At 40.1% G+C, this 21,996-nt stretch overlaps 1 protein-coding gene across 1 annotated transcript; it reads right to left on the bottom strand.

The window, feature by feature from the left end:
• Positions 1 to 4,481: 4,481 nt before the first annotated feature.
• On the bottom strand, positions 4,482 to 7,838 carry LOC140243878 (uncharacterized). Its single transcript, XM_072323586.1, has one exon. It carries the CDS (start codon positions 7,836 to 7,838, stop codon positions 4,482 to 4,484), a length of 3,357 nt encoding a protein of 1,118 aa, XP_072179687.1.
• Positions 7,839 to 21,996: the final 14,158 nt, after the last annotated feature.

Genomic DNA, 21,996 nt, shown 5'->3' with positions numbered 1-21,996 from the left:
TTTTGGTCGTGAAACTCATAATTAGCAATTATTAGTTACTAATTAGCACTGTTGATGTTCTCCACAGAACATGCTTGAATGACTGTACCCATTGTCCATGGAAACCTCCTCGATTCGCAACTTCATGTGTAACTCATCAGAAATTAGATGAAAAAAGAAAGTGATGGAAAACGCAGCTTCTATGAATTTTCATTGAAAAAATTTTAGGATATGTTGTTGCGAGGTCAAATTTCCATTTGTCTGCCTTGACTTGCTCTTTACTTTGACTAGACTGTGCATTTAGAACCCCAAAGTAGTCATTAAGAACAGATTTTAAGAATATGTGTTATTTGAAGGTTTGATGGTGAAGTAGATGAGGGAGAAAGGTTTGTGGTAACACAATGTTACATGTAGTCCTTAACCGGATCGTTGCTTGGCAGAAGAAGAGCCTAGAAAGAGGAGAATTGAAGAAGGAAGCGACATATGGGGCTTGTAAGGAGGGCAAAAAGTGAAGAGTGGGGGACAGTAACGGGCTGAAAGTTGATTTCAAGGTTATTCTGAAACTTGCCACAGAATTTTAAATCAATTGACACATTCTAGCCATAATTTCATGTCTTAAAAGAAACTATTATTCTATACTTCCTTTTTTTAAGCCAAGTCACAGGATTCTGTTGTACTAAAAGTGCCAAGGCAAAATGGTATCTTCATATCTAAGTAAGATTATTAAGTAGTTAGATAACTCGTACTATTACAGACCATTGGTGGACATTTATTGGTTGGAAGTCATAATGCTTAGAAGTGGAGTACATACAGGAAAGAGCATACATTTCCGACTTATGGAATGCTGACAACCTATGGGGATAAAAAACAAACAAACTGGGAGATATGGAGGAAATTATTACCAGTTGTTTGGGAATCTATGTGAAGGTATACATGTACTGTAATGCTTATCGTATGTCACCTTAAGATCTGCACCAGTAGTTTAATGTATTCTACAATTTCTTTTCTAATGTTTTGTGTTCATTATCATTGTGTAGTCATTCTTAGTCTTTAGCTCTTTGTGCACTTTATGCGCAAATGTACCGGGCAATGAAATCACAAATCAATTTTCCTGTGAGATTTTGATACCAATTGGATGTCATAATTATACACATTATCTAGGTATGGTGGATAGGTGGACGATTTTAGAAATGATGCTGATTGCGGATAGATCCATATATCGCCCTCTTTTTTTCTTTTTTTTTTAGATATCTTTCCGAGTGTTGAAAGTGAACATAGAGATGTTACATACAGTATCCGCAGTTAGAATGTTTATATCATGTGGACCCTGTTTGTTCACGTCCACCATGATGAATGTCAGCTAAGTCGACGACTACTATTTTACTGAAACATACGAAACATACGACATATGAATGTCTTGAGTTGTCAGAACTAGCACAATTACACAAAAACAATATAGGGATATATTGTTGATGCATTCTCAGTTTGTAAAGTAGACAAAAAGATTTAATGTTTATGCATTCCCAGTTTGTGAAGTGAAGGATATTGACGCATTGTCTAGTTTAACTCTCTATTGTGAAGTCTTCCTTAAAAGCAGAGTAGTCCCATTAAGAACCACAAAGGCCTGCTTTACAAGAGAACCACGCGTCGATATCCAACGTTACATTACATGTGTGCGCACAATACAAAATGAGAATACAACAAAAATAAATATGTTACAGTCAACAAACAATTGGATGGTAAGAGCATAAAACACATGCGAAAGAGCATAAAAGAGCGGAGAAAATAAAACAAATAATACTATGATATCTAACTACTAAGCTGGTGCAAAGTGTTCATATCAAATGAGAGACTGATGTAGTCGTAGACGTTTCTTAAATAGTTGCAATGAGGTTGTGAAGTATATAGGAGAGACATCTTCGCTATGCTATATAGCATAACACATGTACAATGCTTACAACTGCTTTTTACATCACCATACAAAGGAATGCATAAGGTATCGCCACTTTTGTCCCCCACTTTTTTTTTTACCCCGAAAGTGCGTAAGTGACACTAGAAGTGAATAGATAGAAACCTTAACGTGTGAGCGCAGTAAGGCTTTGATTTTCAAGACCTTTTTTGTGTTTTTTTTTTACTTGTCGGCTGAAGAAACCCGGAAGTGAAAGATGAACTGAAGCCTTTGTTTGTGGACCCTTTGTTTTTGTTGTTGTTGTTTTGTTGTTTTGTTGGGGTTTTTTTTTTTTTGCTTGTCAGCTCGAAGAAACCCGGAAGTGGCATCAAAAGTTGCACTGAATGCTTTTTTTTTTTTGTGCTTGTTAGCTCAAGAAACCCGGAAGTGTCCCCCCCCCCCCCAACTTTTGAAAACGTGACGCCGGCGGTGATATCAACATGCAATTACAAATCTCCGTGCATAATCAAGATAGAGCTACATGACTCCATGGATGGACTGTCATTTATCTTGATGGTGTGTATATATCTGTGAACAACCGTGAGCGGTATTGCACAATTCACTAGAAACAATGACAGAGTGTCACCAGGATATCCTACACGGGTTACTTTAAAAATATTCTAGTCTTATAATAATCTAGTCTTCACTGTCAGAAGACATTTTGTGTTTCGAGTTTCCATTCAAATCATCTCTTTCCAAATTGTGTGTAGATGTAGAAACAGTAATCAATTTTCTAGTTAGGTAATATAAGAGCATGTGCTTAAGCTTAACTTTGTTAATGTTCAGCTTGTGATTTGTCTCGTACACTGTGGCTATGAGATCACCTCTCTTGAAGACATTTACTGTGTAATGTGTTACGGAAGGTTAACTTGGCCTAGCGAACCATCATAACCACCAAAATACCCAGACTCTCAAACAAGGTGTTTGGTCGATCTCGGTCATCTTGTCGAACTCTTTCTTTACATATTCCTCCGCGGAACAATCAAGTGCCCAGAAATGACAATACAATGTACCTGTATCCATAACACTTCCCCCCTAAAAGAGTGCATTTAACGTTTTAACACAAATGGACTCTATGTACGTTGGCACAACATTTTGGAACAGCATTGTACATTCCTCTTCCAATTCACTCTTATAACTCCATGAATTTACCATGGTTGCATCATTATAAGAACACATAAACGAAGTACGTAGTATGCTATGGCTACTAGTATATCATTATCACAACCTGTGATAAAACATGTATGACTTTAGTACCATTCAACGTGTACCAAACTAACACTCTCGTGAGTTATACTGCTGCTTGTGAGTTACAGCATACTGGAATTGCATGTAGTTGTGCAACACTGAATACTGCAATGTTAACTTTCTCAACACCTTAACCTTTATGCAATCATGTCATGCATACAGCACAAACAATACACTTGTACCAAAATCATGTGGTTTCCTCGTTAGAACACACATGCAACATGTCAATTTTTACACTGTCATTATTAAATGATTAACCTGTGTACAACGATTATAAAACACGTCATCTCTTCCACAAGCAACTGCATAAAATCCAACTGTTGTAATCATATACATCATATTACCTACAACCAAAACATCATATTCCATGATATGCGACTTACATATACCTGTACACGTTGTGTCAGCATCTATTGAAACGTTTAAACACCAACAAATGTCATATATCCTACTTATGTGTCTGAAAACTTTCCTGTCAACATACAAAACACCAAGAGTATGACCTGCCTGACAAAACATCAAATGAACCTGAATGAGATATACTTGATGACAACCTGTGTGTACACCTAAACTTAATAAGTGAGTGTATACCTGCCTGTATACATCCTGGTATAACACAGTTCGCTTAAATACATGCCTGTTGGTATGTTGGATCAACTGTGAAATACTGAATACCTTCGCCAAGGCAATGATTGAGGTATAATAATGAGCAAAAGCTATGTAAATATATAACTATATAATTGCTGTACCTAATACAGTATACTTATGCTAATTAAATCCAAAAGGCAACATCCAATACTTAGGGTGTATGCCACAACAAATTTAACCAATACCTGTACATGTACAAGTATGAAACTTCAAGTACCTGAACTGTACCTACATTACTCGATACACCACATTCTCTATACAAACAGCGACACTACCTGTTTGAAATCAATTTACCAACAACTCACATTCTTGACAACTGTTGATGGCTAGCATAACTTAAAACAGCCTTCATAGTGTATTCTTTTGTTGAGTGACTCAAGCACAATTATAGCTTGCTGTGTTTCCTTATTAACACAAACATGTCTGAAGATACTTCCATGTTGTTATTTACACATTCAAAGTGCCATTCATGCTGTTGGCATCACAATTATAGTGTATGCAAAATGCATACATGTACCACTCGTACATATACATGATGTACACACACTGTCCTGTGTACTTGCAAAACAAATTACACCTGTTTAAAGTGTTGCAAACATAAAATACATTTGCACAAATGTTGCATCTGGCAACAAGACAAAATATTGAGATGTCTCAATTAAGCACGAGAAAGGGCGTCTGCGACAATGTTTTCCTTTCCGCGAATGTGCTTAATGTCAAGGTTGTACTCCTGTAGGATTAAACTCCATCGCATCAGTCTTTGGTTTTTGTTTCTCATTCTGTTGACGAATGTCAGTGGGTTGTGATCAGTCCACACAACAACGGGTTGAGTTGTGCTGCCCACGTAGATATCAAAATGGCTGAGCGAAAGAATTAACGCTAGGGTCTCCTTCTCAACGGTAGAATACTTCCGCTGGTGCGCGTTGAACTTCTTTGAGAAGTAGCAGACCGGTCTGTCCACTCCATCGTCATCAGCTTGCATCAGCACGGCGCCTGCTCCGACATCGCTTGCATCGACAGCTAGGCTGAAGCCTTTCTTGAAGTCCGGCGCTGCCAATACAGGACCACTGGACAGGATTGCCTTCACTTGGTCAAACGCAGACTGGCATGCGGCTGACCACTGGAACTTCACGTTCTTCCGCAGGAGATCAGTCAAGGGTGCCACAACATCCGAGAAGTTATGGCAGAAGCGACGGTAGTATCTGGCCATGCCGATGAATCTCATCAGCTCCTTCCTCGTCTTGGGAACAGGAACATCTTGGACTGCTTGGACTTTAGCCGCTGCGGGACGAACTCGACCATGACCAACGACGTGACCAAGAAACTGCACTTCACTATGCCCAAACTCACTTTTCACCAGATTAACTGTGAGACTGGCCGCTGACAACCGCTTGAACAACTCCTTCACCGTTCTCACATGGTCATCCCAAGAATCGCTGTAAACCACCACATCATCGATGTATACCTCACAGCCATCCAATCCACAAATCAACTCATTCATCATGCGTTGGAATGTAGCCGGGGCGTTTTTCATCCCAAACGGCATCACGGTATACTGGAAAAGGCCCTTTGAAGTTACAAACGCAGAAATCTCCTTTGCTCTCTGTGTTAAAGGTATCTGCCAATACCCTTTCAGTAGGTCAAACTTGCTTACATAGCTCGCTTTTCCAATACGATCGATGCAGTCATCAACTCTTGGAATAGGGAAGCAGTCCGATTTGGTACATGAATTCACCTTCCTATAATCCGTGCAAAAGCGATATGAGCCATCCGGCTTGGGAACTAATACACATGGTGAACTCCATGCACTAGTGCTTGGCTCTACAATGTTATGTTCTAACATGTACTCCACCTCACTCTGCAAATGTTGCATCTTCTCTGGGTTAGCACGATAAGGGTGCTGCTTGATGGGATCTGTCTCCCCAACATCCACATCATGTTGCACCACACTTGTGCGACCAGGAACATCTGAAAACAACTCAGGAAAATCTGCAATGATCTGTTTCACATCATCTCTCTCACCATGGGACAAATGACCCAATTTCCTGTCAAGATCACGAAGTGCATCCGAGTTCTTAAGCTTCACACTTGAACACTTCCTTTCTAGTTCAGCACACTGATCATCTGTTGTGTGATTCAACTCTTCTCCAACCACACACATGAATGGCTTCACACTCTCACCTGCACTTCTCTCAACATCAGTTTCATCTACAGGCTGAGACTCATCTCCTACCTCATGTGATTTTGACGCTGCGTTTCTACTTACTTCTACATCATCCATCTGACAGAAGAAACTCCCTTCTAGACCGATATCCCCTGGACTAGCCTTCATTTCAGACTCCTCTGATTTTCTAGACATGGAACGTGTGACTACACAAGCTGGGAAAACTTCAGGGAATTCCTGAACCAATGCAGCTGTCTCATTTCCTTCTTTATCCAAAGGGACTGCACTGACCACTGGAATAGTCACTTTGTCTCCTGCAAGATCATTGCCTAATATCAATGCTACACCATCCATAGGAAGTGACTTCCTAACACCAAGGCTCACCCTTCCTGAAACTAGGCCTGACTGCAAATCGACTGTGTGAAGAGGGGCTTCAACGTAACCTCCTTCTACTCCTTGTAACAGTACACTTGTGCCTGTGGACGACGTTTGCCCAAAAGGTAAAACACTGTCAAGAATCAATGACTGGGATGCACCAGTATCTCGCAGGATGGTAACCTTTCTAGCTTCATCACACCCTACCAATGACACATAGCCTACAGAAGTGAATGGTTCATACTGAGACTTAATCTTGTCTTGATCAGCTGATTTAATCACACTCTGAACTTGTTCACACCTATCACCTGTCGATTCAACCGAACGACTCACCAATCCATTGGGATGAGACTTCTTTTCTTTGTCTTTTTCCTGTTTTTTCTTGTTCAGAATGGGACAATTAGACTTCACATGCCCTGGTTGCCTACAATGGAAACACACAATAGGCTTCTCAGTGTTCCTACCTTTCTTGTCAGTCTCATTTTCTACCACTAGACCAACCTTCACATCTGTCTTACTGCTAGAATTTGTCTTGCCAACACTTTGACGACTTGGAGCTGCATATTTGCTTCCTACATACCTGTTTCCATGACTACGGGACAGAGTATACTCGTCAGCCATTGTACTAGCTACCAACAAAGTTTTCGCTTTTTGTTCCTCGATATGCGAACGCACCTCTTGAGGTAGCGAACTCTTAAACTCCTCTAGTAGCACAAGTTCCCGCAAATCATCAACAGTAGCCACGCCTACTGATTGCAGCCAACGAGTGAAGGCAATTTCCTTCACTTTTGCAAACTCTCTGAATGACTGTGACTCTAGTTTTCTACTATTCCTGAATTTCTGTCTGTACGCTTCAGGAACTAAGGCGTACGCGTTCATGATTGCCTTTTTTACTGTTGCATAATCCTGAGCTTCTTCGCGCGAAAGTGAAGTATAAGCATCACATGCCTTTCCCTTTAACTTAGTCTGCAAGAGATGAGGCCATTTTTCTTTCGGCCACTCCATGCTATCCGCCACCTGTTCGAAGTGCAGGAAATATCTATCCACATCTCCTTCATCGAACTCAGGGACCATTCTGACATTTTTGGCGATATCAAAATGCCCACCACTGACGCTTACACCATACTCTCTCTCACCGACTTGACGAGCCCTTTCTAGAGAAACCCTCTCTCTCTCTAACTCAATTCTCGCTTTCTCAAGTTCAAGCTCTTTCAGACGTACTTCTACACTCCCTTGCACATCACCAGGGGGACTACCTGATATGCTACGCAATGCCTGGAGGGGAAATACTTCTTCATCTACAAGAAATTTGATTGTGTGCTGTGTAATCTGTGACTTTTTCATTGTACTCTTCACAGCAGGAACCTTGTAGTTTTCTACAACACGCAACAAATCAACCTTTTTCAAGGTTAGCAACTCCTCAACTGTGGGTGAATCCACAAACTTCTCAATGGAAAACCCTTGATCTTTCTCCATTCTGCACCAGTAATGTACAATTAGTAGTGCTACCAGAAAACCTGACTATCACCAGCCAGCCAGCTGAAAAACTCTTTTCAACTGAAGAAAACCAGTCACACTATAAACAATAACCCGTATGCTATACCACACACGACCCGACTGGGAATAACCCGTATGCTACACCACATACGAACCGACTTGAAATAACGCGTGTGCTCATCAACCACACACGAACAACAATGGCATTACCTGTGTGCTAAACCACACACAAACCACCGTGGAATAACCCGTGTGCTATACCACACACGAACAACCGTGAAATCACCTGTATGCTAAACCACATACAAACCACCGTGGAATAACCCGTGTGCTAAACCACACACGAACCACCGTGAAATCACCTGTATGCTAAACCACATACAAACCACCGTGGAATAACCCGTGTGCTAAACCACACACGAACCACCGTGAAATCACCTGTATGCTAAACCACATACAAACCACCGTGGAATAACCCGTGTGCTAAACCACACAAGAACCACCGTGAAATCACCTGTATGCTAAACCACATACAGCTGTACAAACCGCCGTGGAATAACCCGTATGCTTAACCACATACGAACCGCCGTAGAATAACCCGTATGCTGAACCACACACGAACCACCACGTACGGGACCAACGACCAACGCTTGACCAACGTTTCCACGCACACACTACACACGCGCAGCGTATAACTGGACTAAACCATCCTCAACACTACGCACGTGCCAAATTAACCCTTTCGATCCCGAAAGAAATACGACCGTGAGCGAGCTTCCCTCACGCAGACACAGAGAGACGACCGATTTACATCAAAATGTATAACATATCACTCCGCGTCCACACACACACTACGCCATAAACGCATCATGCTTTCTCAAATCGTAACACCTGCACATACAGTAAACTGTAACAATCACGATGCAAACTACATACAGTACTGTACGTAGTTGCGCGACGCGACGTAAACTGTATCGCGATCGCCCATGTCCACGACATAGCATAGAGTGCTACACCACGCTACTCACCGAAATTCATCGGCCAAGCGAGAACGAAAAAAACACTCCTGGGATCATATCAAGCCCGACCAAATCACCTAAGTCCGCAGAAACCCTGCCGAACTCCTGTGTCGTGCCCCCAATTTGTTACGGAAGGTTAACTTGGCCTAGCGAACCATCATAACCACCAAAATACCCAGACTCTCAAACAAGGTGTTTGGTCGATCTCGGTCATCTTGTCGAACTCTTTCTTTACATATTCCTCCGCGGAACAATCAAGTGCCCAGAAATGACAATACAATGTACCTGTATCCATAACAAATGTTTGTAGATTCACACTGCAATGTACTTATGGAATGGCAAATAAAGCAACACAATTATAGCATCACGTCCCTCTTGTGTGCATCCTGATTCCTTTGTCACTGATGGTCAATCCACTGAATGGATTATGTAGGAAGCCATGTTACTTGTATATAGTCAGTCTGCGTTTGCAGAACTTATTAACCATTGATCTTAGTCTGTCATGATAAGTTTAATTTAAAACAATGTATTTTGGCATGCTTCAATAATCTCTATGTAGATAGGAGATAGGCACAGCTCCATTTTATGAAGCTGTTAGCTGAAGGCTGATCGGATAGTTTTATATCTCCATATAATTATGTCATCATGCATACAGTTCTATTACTCATAATTTTGCATTGAGTGTCATTGGCTTTTCACATGGTATTTAATTTTGTGTGTGTGTGTGTGTGTGTGTGTATTTATTATTATTATTTTTTTTTTTTTTTACATGAAGAATGAAATAAGTCAAACGCATTAATATACTCTTGCATCTGGTTTCGGTGTTGCCAAGAAAAAGGACATTCTTTACTGTAAAACAGTTTCAAGTAGAATACTTGAAGGGAAGGACTAATAGCACATGGTTTTATAAGAATCTATCCAAAATATCATATTTACATGCTACAGAGAGTAGAACACCTCTTTGCCACTGCATGCATGTCAAGAAAGAACCATAAAGTTCATAGTGTTCCTCTGCCTTTTGACGAGACTGCTACTATTTGATTATGTTTGTCTGATTTAATCCATGCAGTATTAATAAAGCCAGCAATGCAGCGTGGAACTTATACATAAAAAAAAAAACACATAACAATACACACGCACAAGGAAAGTGCTGACATACACTGTCATGTAGGAGAGTGGATCGTATCACCAGACACTTTTTTTTTTCCGTGGCTCTGAATTTCGTATTTGAAATTTCGGCAAAAAGCAGTATCAATTGATATTCAGAAAGTCCTGAAAAATACAAATTCAGCAAAATTGTGAAAATTATTCGCTCTGATTTTTGGAAAATAGACTTCAAATATACCCCTCTCCAAAAAAGTTGTCCCTTTGCGCGGTGTAAAATGGCATTATAATTCCGGACACGATTTTCGTAATGGAATAATCGACGTCTTTCGCACCTTGTCGTTACACCAGAATCACAATTCATACCAGCGATTCACCGTACACATTCTTACCGAGCGGACGACAAAGAAAAAATCGGCAAATGACTCTCAAATTTCGTATTTTACAGTAAAATGTTTAACTTGTACATTTCGAACAGTTCACGCCATTAAACCTTGTGATAAATCAACATTTTCTTCTAAATCTGAGGTGAAATGTGAATTTCTCATTGTTAGTGCATTTTCTTGTCACTTTTTTTTTTTTTTTTGGGGGGGGGGGGCAATTTCGGTTCATACAACGCTCTGTGAGGCTAATCAATCTACGAAGTCCTGTGCGTATTAATAGGGAGCTTTAGATTTTGACGCGCGGACGTTTGAGACGACGCTTGCGCTGGACGTTCTCCTCTCCCCTGCGTCGTGCTGAAAAGTAGCTTTAGATAACGCTGGGACGCAACGTATAAAAAATAAAATGGCGCCCCCATATGATCGGTGCATGAAGTAGTTCTCTACGTTGCAAACTGTGCGGACGTAAAAATAGCCCGGTACGCGTAGTGAAAAACTCAGGCGACGCAAGCTAAAAATAGATTGACTTGACGCGCGATTCTGCTCATCATGCTCAGAATATGTTGTTGTTATTTTTTTTCCTCTGAACGTTCCCGTCGCGAAAATCTAAAGCTCCCTAATATGACATTAGTAGCCTACGCAAAAATGTGCGCGTCCGGAATAACCATGCTGTCAGGTAATACCATACCTGTGTATATACTTCGAGAAAGTGCAGACGGATTCAATTATACTCTCGTTCAATCAAAACTGAAGAGGTCAAACCAACTGTTGATGAGTTGTATGATGTGATCTTGGTGATATTCATCATTCTGATCGCTTTTTAATCCTAAAATAAAATATGGTCCTTTTTTTCAAAATACGCAAAAAGTCTGTATACCTATATAGTCTAGATGTTAATCGTTAATTCGAAAGTGAAAAAATGAGGTTCTTTAATCCCAACATTTATTATGCATGGCGTTATTCCGAAGGTTCGTTATTCCAAAGATTCTGTAATTCTTAAAATGACACAAGGTTCGTTACTCTAAAGGTTCGCTGATTTGAAAATGAAAAAGATGTTCGTTAATGAGTCCAAACAAGAATGAATAAAGGTGCACACTACAGAACCGTTAGAATTAAAGGGATGGTACAGCATTGGTGGAGATGAGATTTGGGCTTTTAAGTTTTTGCGAGATACCGAGAAAACACTTATGATATAGTACAGAGCATACCATTTTAAGAGGAATTCAAAGTTTATTTGATGAAAATCGGGTTTGGCATGACTAAAACATCCAAAAACAAAGTAAAACAAAGCGATCGTACTCCCACACTTTATTAGAATCCCTCTTTTTTTGGATATCTCGGCCATTTCAAAACCAATTTTCATCCAATTAACGTTGAATTCCTCATAGAACAACATGCTCTTTCATATTCCATACGAGGTTTCTCATTATCTCACCTAAAAATATTAGAAACCTGAAATTAGGTCTCAACCAAAACTATACGGTCCCTTTAAGAACTTTATTTCATTTTCTGGATTAACGAACCTTTGTAATAATGAATCGTATATTCATTTTCGGATAAAGAGACCTTCGGAATAACAAACTTTATTTTATTTTTTGATCAACGAACCTTTGGAAGACGAACCTTATTTTTCATCTTCGGATTAACAAACCTTCGGAATAACGAAATTTATTTCATTTTCGGATTAACAAACCTTCGGAAAAACGAATTTCCTCATCTCATTTTCAGAATTACGAAACTTCGGAATAATGAACCGTCGGAATAGCGTCACTAAAGTTCGGATTAACGAACTTTCGGAATGACGAATATCACCCGACACAGCATGCATGGTTTGGGGATTGTCTCTTATACATTTTGACTTAAAATACTGCTCCGGCGCAAAACCACATTTTGAAGTTCAAATCTCCATATTAATCATTTCTAGTTTGGCAAAACATGAGGGTGAAGGGTGTTCCACCATAATGTAACTATAATTATCAGGATTCATTCATATGCAGTGTTTAAATGATATGTTTTCACCAGTGTACTTTAACAAATATTACAGTATTAAAGTGTAGTGTCAGCATACAATTACACTGATAGAAATTGATAATAATGTAAACAAGTAAGTGTGAGTCACTATTTAAGGCATTGTGATACATGTACAAGGATACCGCATTTCCTCCCCAAATAGGTCTTACATGATTCAACTGTATACTGTAGTTTGAGAGGGAAAATCATGAATTCACATTTTGGTTTGATGACGCAAGACAGTTTCATGAGATGTGAATGTGTTGTGAATGAAGATGGATCAGGGAGTGGGACATATTTCCGTGTACAAGAGTTATATTGGTGTCGCAATAAGTGACCAACCTCTAGAATTATGAAAAAAAAAAATATCAGACACTCTTCTTTCTATTTACATGGCAGCACATAGTGCATGACATCCACTATCTTATTTGGCAAAATGACCCCTGAATGTTCCAGCGATTGATAGATAAAATTTTAGTCATGGGCCAAGTTAGTCAACCTTTACCTTACCAAATATATTTCTAATACCAAATCATCTTCTTCGCAAGTAACTGTAAAAGTACGATGGGCTTTAGGCATGCTATTGTGTACCTGTACCACCAGGTAGGATCAGCGTAATGGTAAATGCATGATACTATACACACTTATTATCTTGTGGTATCAAATACCTTGTAACCACGCATCTTATACTCACAATGAATTTGCAAGATTAGTTAGGCCTTATAGGATTACAAAAAAGGAAAATTCTTATCTACGTCCACATTCATTTCATGCAGAAAGTGAAGTGGAATCCAGACTGAATACATGCTCTAGCTTCTTTCCCTTTATCCACTTAAGACCTGAAAATTAATTGTTTCTATTAAAAATATTGAAACTATAAACAATCAAACGGTATTGGCTATCAACAATTGATGACAATTATTCAAAGTTGCAAAGTTCATTGATGGAAAACATTACCAAGGGATGCAAGTTACGGAGTATTCTAGTGCATTGCAATCCCTATGTGACCCTTTAGGGAATATCTTGAGACAATTTAAGCACCTTACTATTTAATGTTGTGCAGATGGTACGATTTAGATGCAATAAACACAATTTCAAAACCAAGCTGATGACTTTATGGTGTAAAAAAAAGAGTGACTGTCATAAACTAACCATTACACACTAAATACATTATTATTTCTGGGCATCTGTGGATGTGCATAAAAGTCATTATGCTCCCCCTCCCCGCTATTGTTTAATCATGCGTACAAGTGTGATGCGCCTTGAACAAGGCTAATACCAATAAAGAGGTCCGCAGCAAGTTATCGCTCTCAGATCAAGACATGGCTTCCCAATCGTGGTCTTTTTGCAACGTTGTTGTGATGGTTTGGGTGCGATCTGCCAGGAATGGAGCGGAACATTTGATTGTCATGATGTGGTGATTGGATTGAGTCGTGACAAATTGGGACCTTGTCCGGGAAAATGAACAGACAAGCCGTTTTCTTTCGCATGTTCCATGCGGATCGTGGTGAGGACTCTCACGTCTGGTTGTACACGTGTGCTGTAAGTACGTAGTGTATAGCGTCGATGGTGTATAGGCTCATGTCGTATCGGGCCTATGTACCTGCTTGCATGTAGGTTCTGTTAGGCCTCATGCTTTGTGGTGAGGATTCTCACGTTTGGCTGTACACGTTTGTTTTTAGTATGCAGACAAGTGTATAGCGTCGATGACAGGCTTATGTATTGGGCCTGCATTGTTTGCATGTTGGTTTTGACAGGCCACATGCGTTTTGGTGAAGATTTTCACGTTTGGTTGTGCACATTATTGTGTATAACATTTTTATGCTGCGTAGGCTTTGGCAGTCATTGACTGTGTTTGTAGTTTTTAGGCTACATTTTGTGTGAAGGCCTAGTGCAGATTTTGGTGAGGATTCTCAAGTTTGGTTGTGCACGTTGTGTATAACATTTATGCTGCGTAGGCTTTGGCGGTCATTGACTGTGTTTGTAGTTTTCAGACTACATTTTGTGTGAAGGCCTAGTGCAGATTTTGGTGAGGATTCTCACGTTTGGACGTTTGTCGTTTTTGCATGAAGGTCTTCTGTAGACCGATTTGGGTGAGGATTCTCACGTTCAGTTGTGTGCGTATATAGTGCATAGCGTGGGTATTGCGCATTGGGCTCGCACGTGTTTTGTAGTCGCAGACGGTCGGTCTAGCGCGTCGTGTGTAGGGCTAGTGCAGTTTGTGAGTGTGCGTATGCTGGATGTGTATGTGTGGGGGCTTGCGTACACATTGGCTACGGGTCACGCCGAATTTTCTGGAAGATTAGCCTCGGTTAAAGGCTTTGATATATTTTCCTTAGTTTGCACAATCGTGCTATGTGGTCGTTTGTAGTGAGTGTGTATACTCATTCTATGTCCTTAGATCACATGCTAATGTGATGCCGTGGTGTTCTGATTGTATGCCTGATTCGAAGGCTTAGGGATTTTGATGTTTTCTGCTTATCGTAGAAAATTTTTGCCTGTTCTGCGCGTGTGACTGGGTTCATGCATACATGTGTACTCATATGCAGTGCATTTCTTTTGTTAAGGCTTTGTAGTTTTGTGAGGATTTGTGACTTCTTGCAAGTTTTGATTTTGATATTCCCACAATGGCTGATGTAGTGCAGAGCTTTGTTGATGAACCCACTCAGGAAGGTTTTAATAACCTGAGGAAGGCAGAACTGGTGGAAGTTGCTCGAATTTTAGAAATCCCGATCAAAACATCGGATCGAAAAGCAGAGATCAAGGACACAATTTCGGAGTTTTTTACCAATACTGGTATTTGGCCTGCCTCTTTGTCAGAGGATGAAGCAGGGACAGATGATGGTGAAATTATCACACCTTTGGTAACCCCTGCAGAAAGTGAATTGAAGAAAATTGAGATCCAGCTTCGGATGAAGCAGCTGGAAGTCGAGGCAAAGAAAATAGAACTCGAAATCAAGTCAATCGATGCAAAATCGAATGAACCTTCTTCCGGCAGTTCAGCAAAGTCATCAAAATTTGATGCATTAAGGCAATCTCAGTTGGTGCCGAAATTTCGTGAAGACCGGGTAGAAGAGTTTTTCCAGCACTTTGAAAAAGTGGCTGTGAGTTTAGAATGGCCCAAGGAAGTGTGGCCGACATTGATACAGAGCTCGCTGGTAGGGAAGGCCCAAGAGGTCTATGCGTCTCTCACTATCCAAGAGTGTTCTGACTATGAGAATTTGAAGAGTTCCGTGTTAAGGGCATACGAGTTGGTGCCGGAAGCCCACAGGCAACTGTTTCGGAATTATAGGAGAAGGGATGATCAGACATTCGTTGATTTTGTGCAACACAAGCAGACCCATTTTGAACACTGGTTAAGGTCGTCTGGTGTTGATGATTTCCACAAACTGAAAGAGTTGGTGTTGTTAGAGGAGGTGAAGAGGTGTGTTCAGCCAGATCAGCGGCAGTACCTGGAGGAAAGGGAAGTGAATGGTGCCAGGAGAGCTGCTGTCCTCCTTGATGAGTATGTGCTTACCCACAAGGGTACTTTCAAACTTTCTTCAAGCAAGAAAGGAGGCCAGGGTGTGCCAAGAAAAGGAGCTGTTGCTCCAAGCATTCCCAAGCCCGATCTTGATCAAAAGCCGAACAAGGCTTGCTTCTATTGCAAGAAGGATGGACATGTGATGTCAGCTTGCTGGAAGTTGAAGAAGAAGCGAGAAAAAGAGGGGATTAGCAACCCCAAAGCATTGCCAGATGCTTTTGCTATCACTCGCACAGAGCATCTGCCATCGTTTGAACGGGTGGCAGAGAATTACAAACCTTTCATATCTTCAGGGTATGTTAGTTTGACGCCTGATAGTGAGCAGGTTCAGGTTCACATTTTGAGGGATACAGGAGCATCACAGAGTCTCCTGTGTGCAAATACATTGCCATTTTCGGTTGAATCTTCTGTGGATTCAGAAGTGTTTGTGAGGGGAGTTGAAGGTGGGAGTGTCCGAGTGCCTCTTCATAATATCGAATTGAAGAGCGATCTTGTCAGTGGCTCAGTTGTAGTAGGTATTTTGCCTACATTGCCAGTCGAAGGTGTCACCTTATTGCTCGGCAATGATATCGCTGGAGAGAAGGTTTTGCCTCACTTTCTCCCAAGTAAGACACCCGTGGTTGACGAAGCCACAGAGAAATTGGTTCAGGATATGCCTGATGTGTTTCCCTCATGTGCTGTTACCAGGTCAATGGCTCGTGAACTGGAGAAAGAGGAGCAAGAGGATATCTTGGCTGATACTTTCTTCTCTAGACTTGAAGAGTCTAACAGCAGTGATGATGCACATATGGACCATGGTCAAATGTCAGAGATTTTTCGTCAGAGTCTGGTTGAATTGCAGGGCAAAGACCCTGAAATAGTGCGTCTTGCACAGTCACTTGTACCTGATAGGAGGAAGAGGAGAAGACTCTGTCATGTCAACATGCTAAAGGAGTATGTTGAAAATGTAGAAGAGGCTAATGAAAAGCCTGTTGCTACGGTTGGAATCGGTTGTGAAGTGGATGGTGAAGACAGTGAGAGTGATGATGTGGAAATTCCGCAGTTGATGTTGAAGAATTCTGAGGTGTTAGCAAATCTATCTGACACATTATCTCATCTTCCAGGAGTAGAGAGAGCTCAGGTGATGGATGTAGTCCATGAGTATGAACACCTTTTCAGTGATGTACCAGGTCGTACTAGTGTGGTGGTGCATGATGTTGATGTGGGGGACTCCTCCCCTGTCAAGCAACACCCATATCGTGTGAATCCATTGAAAATGGATGTTCTGAGGAAGGAAGTTCAATACATGCTTGAACATGACCTTATTGAGCCCAGTAAGAGTGGATGGAGTTCTCCCTGTGTGTTGGTTCCAAAGCAGGATGGTTCTTTGCGTTTCTGTACGGATTACAGGTTGCTCAATTCGAAAACAAAGTCAGACTCGTACCCTTTGCCCCGCATCGATGATTGTATTGATCGCGTAGGGAATGCCAAATACGTCAGTAAGTTTGACCTTTTGAAGGGGTACTGGCAGGTTCCCCTCAGTGAAAGAGCGAAAGAACTGTCTGCATTCGTGACTCCTGACGGATTCTTCCAATACAAAGTGATGCCGTTCGGGATGAAGAACGCGCCCGCTACATTCCAGAGACTCATCAACACCGTCACGTCTGGCTTGGTGGGATGCGAGGCGTATCTCGACGACATCATAGTGTACAGCCATACATGGGAGGACCACCTTCTGAGAGTCAGAGCACTGTTTGACCGCTTGACCAGTGCCAACCTTACGGTGAACTTGAGGAAATGTGAGTTCGCCCGAGCAAAAGTCGTGTTCCTGGGTCACATTGTGGGACATGGTTCCGTCAAGCCTGTTGAAGCAAAGGTGGAGACGATCCTGAACTTTCCCCGCCCACAGAGTAAGCGAGAGCTGAGACGATTTCTGGGCATGACTGGCTATTATCGGAAGTTCTGCCATAATTTCGCTGATGCTGCAACACCGCTCACCAACATGTTGCGGAAAGATTCGCAGTTCGAGTGGTCAGATGACTGTCAAGTTGCTTTCAACCGGCTGAAGGCAATGCTAGCGAGTTCTCCGGTTCTTGCAGCGCCGAACTTCGACAAGCAGTTCATTCTTATGGTGGACGCGAGTGACACAGGAGGAGGAGGAGCCCTGATGCAGAAGGACGACAACGGAGTTGACCATCCCGTCGCGTACATGTCCAGAAAATTCAACAAACATCAGCGACGGTACTCCACTGTCGAGAAGGAGACGTTAGCGCTCGTCATGGCTCTTCGTCATTTTGACGTGTACCTGAACACTACAAAGTATCCAGTGCTGGTGTACACAGACCACAATCCGCTTGTGTTCCTGTCGCGAATGAGGAACAAATGGACGCCTAACCAGATGGGCGCTAGTGCTACAGGAGTACAACCTCGTGATACAGCACGTACGTGGAAAAGACAATGTCATTGCAGACGCTTTGTCCCGTGGATAAGATAGAAGTACGCATATTTCCACGGATAGGACAAAAGGACACAGATGTGCTTATTATCCATAGATAATAAGACTGGTAATGACTTGGAAACATGAACAATACGAGACAAAAGAAATGTGTTTCCATGCATTTGTAAGAAAATTATATTTCTCATGTTGAAAAAAAAAGAGTGTTATTGATTGCTTTGAAATGATGACACAAACATTGTGTACACTACTTTAATTTATTCGTTTTGTTCTTGTCTGCAGGGAAAAAGACAGCATGTTTTCCAAATTGTCGTGATTTTTGCACCAAAACAGGGCAAAATCATTTCCAGTGATATAGCATGAGTTTTGCTATGTTTTATGCTTTATATGGTGAAGAAAGGGGTTTTCAGTTATATAGCATATTTTGATACAGTGTATAATGTAGACATTGTATTAATTGGAATTGCAAATTAAGTTGCATTGCTGTTTGTAGAAAGCACACACAAACACACAAAAGCTGTTGTTGCTTCTCTTTAAATGCTTAATTTGTAAGAGTTGAAAAATTTGTGGCATCACAGAATTTACCAACTATACACATTTTTCATAGCATAGATATCGATTGAGTGAAATTATGACATTATGATATTCATGATATTGTGAATGTGTAAGGTTCATGAGACCATACTGGTATACAGTCATAACCAGGTTATATTCATGTGATATCTTTTTTTTCAGAAACAGGGAGTATAGCAGGTGTTCACAATTGCATTGTTTTGCTGTACTCTAGTGTACTTATTGTACATTTGTCTTGATGAACAAGGCTTTACAGTACTTGAACAGAAGTGTCAAGAAATCAGAAATGTAGAGATGTTTGTCAGACCAAACAGTTGAGCTGAACGCATTGTTATGTCAGTTTTCATCAAAGGTCAGATTGCTACAAGCTCACCATATAAAAATGGTTACTAAGTATAGTGAATGGAAGATTACTTCTATTATTGGTGACATATAATCACAACAAAAATGTGTGAAGTTCATTATGCAAATTGCATGATTATCAGTGTATGCAGGTTATTCAGTGGTATGTGTAGCGGTTTTTTCTCAAGCATATGCACATCAAGCTAAGATAGAAGTTTGATCTGTCCATACTTATGGTATATTGTTTCATGATACAAGTACAGTGTATTCTGTTTTGAACCAGCAGCATTTCTAGACTTCGACTAGGTGTTGAAATGTTTGGCCATTTAATACTCATAAGCATTTCAGGAAAGCTAAAGAAAATACATGCTTCATGATTTATGACCAAGCAGAGAAAAAAAAAAAAAAGAAAAGAAAAGAAGGAATGTTGTGGTTGTAAAGTTTTGCGCGTATACGCACATGCTTGTTCCGAGCAGGTAGTGGGTCTATATTTAGACAGTTAGCCTACGCTCAAGAAAGGTTTTAATAAGGCTCATAAGTCTGAGCTTGTTTATGTGAAGAATCCACGAACACACAACTGTGCATTCTTACGTATTGTGTTTCGGAACATGTTTGTAACGACTGTTTGCAGTTTGACTGGAAAGTTCTTCCATAACTTCCCGTCTTAAGGGGGGAGATGTGATGCGCCTTGAACAAGGCTAATACCAATAAAGAGGTCCGCAGCAAGTTATCGCTCTCAGATCAAGACATGGCTTCCCAATCGTGGTCTTTTTGCAACGTTGTTGTGATGGTTTGGGTGCGATCTGCCAGGAATGGAGCGGAACATTTGATTGTCATGATGTGGTGATTGGATTGAGTCGTGACACAAGACACATCGGTTACAATTCAATGTTCTGAATGTTCATTGTTCAAAGAGGGTTCATAATTCCAAAGTTTGATTAATCCAAAAACTAAATAAGGTTTGTTATTCCAAAGTTTTCTTCATGTGAAAATAAAATGAGGTTCATTATTCTTAATTCGAAAATGGAATGTATAAGGTTTATAATATCTACATCTACATTCAGAGTTTAAGCATGCCTTCATATACTGCTTTAAATTACACTCACAGTGAGAGACTAACATCAGTAAGGTCTGAAAACACAGACTGGAAACACAGGTCTGGAAAAACACACAAACTGACTACCATTGACCTGCATAATGCATTTACTTGACCATCAGTAATAAAGGAGTCACGATGCGCACATGAGTGACGTGATGCGACTTGTACTTTTTTATTTGCCATTTTATTAGTGCGGTATGAATCTACATACATTACACAGAAATGTCTCCGACTGAGGTGTTCTCATAGCCATTTATGCGGCAAGCTACAAGCTGAAATTCACAAAATTAAGTTTAAGAACATACTCTTACATGTACTTGAAAAAAAAAAAATTGATCACTGAATTCTACATCTACATAGAATCAGGAAAGAGCTGATTTGAATGGATACCCGGAACACAAAATTATTTCTGACCACTTCCAACCATCTATAAAATGTAGTGAAGACTAGAGTGGTCTGTAAGAAATACCCAGAACAGGTTTAAAGCAACATATAAGATATCCTAATAACATACACTCATTGTTTCTAGTGACTTGTGCAAAATTACTCAGCACTGTTCACAGATGTGCACGTCATCAAGAGCCTACTGCTTGTCAATCCATGGGCACATGCAAATCTATCCAACTCTACGCATCAGCATTAAATCTCCTTAACAAACTAAGAATGCAAAAACATTAAATCTTTTTGTTTACTTCACAAACTAAGAATGCAAAAATATTAAATCTTTTCGTCTACTTCACAAACTGAAATGGCATGAACATTTAATCCTTTTGTTAACTTCACAAACTGGGAATGCATCAATATTAATTTTTTTTGTCCACTTCACAAACTGAAATTGCATAACCATTACATCTTTTTGTCTACTTCACAAAGTGAGAACGCATTAACATTAGTTTTTTTTTTTTTGTCTGCGTCACAGAGTAAAAAAGGTGTCAGCATTAAATATTTTTAACCTTCATTTCAAACTGAGAAGGCATCAGTATTAAATCTTTTTGTCTACTTCACAAATTGGAATTGCATCAACATTAAATGTTTTTATCTACTTCAAAAACTGGAAATGAACGAGCATTAAATCTTACTGTCTGCTTCACAAATTGAGAATGCAGTAACAAGAAATGTTTTTTGTCCACTTCAAAAACTGCATTAATTCATTTTGTCTGCTTCACAAACTGAGATTGTATCAACATTAAATCTTTTTATACTTAAAAAACTGAAAATGAGCCGGCATTAAATCTTACTGTCTACTTCACATATTGAGAATGCAGTAACATTAAATCTTTTTGTCTATTACAGAAACTGGGAATGCATCCATACTAAATCTTATGTCTACTTCGCAAACTGAGAATGCAAAAACATTAATCTTTTTGTAGTGCTTATCTACTTCATAAACTGAAAATTATTCAGCATTAAATCTTGTTTGTCAACTTCACAAATTGAGAAGGCATCAACATGAAATCTTTTTGTCCACTTCAGAAACTGAGAATACATCAACATTAAATATTTCGTCTACTTCACAAACTAAAAGTGCATCAATATTAAATATTTTTGTCTCCTTCACAAACTAAGGATACAAAAAAATTCTCTTGCCATGTTTGTCTACTTCACAAACTGAAAATGAATCAGCATTAAATCTTTTTGTCTACTTCACAAATG

The sequence above is a fragment of the Diadema setosum genome, chromosome 1 (assembly GCF_964275005.1).
Source record: "Diadema setosum chromosome 1, eeDiaSeto1, whole genome shotgun sequence".
NCBI lineage: Eukaryota > Metazoa > Echinodermata > Echinoidea > Diadematoida > Diadematidae > Diadema > Diadema setosum.
Note: the sequence above shows the minus strand (reverse complement) of the source record. Positions and strands in the feature narration are given on the sequence as shown.

Bases quoted from the DNA above. Each gene is read 5' to 3' on its own strand.
- LOC140243878 (XM_072323586.1), bottom strand. From the start codon at position 7,838: ATGGAGAAAGATCAAGGGTTTTCCATTGAGAAGTTTGTGGATTCACCC.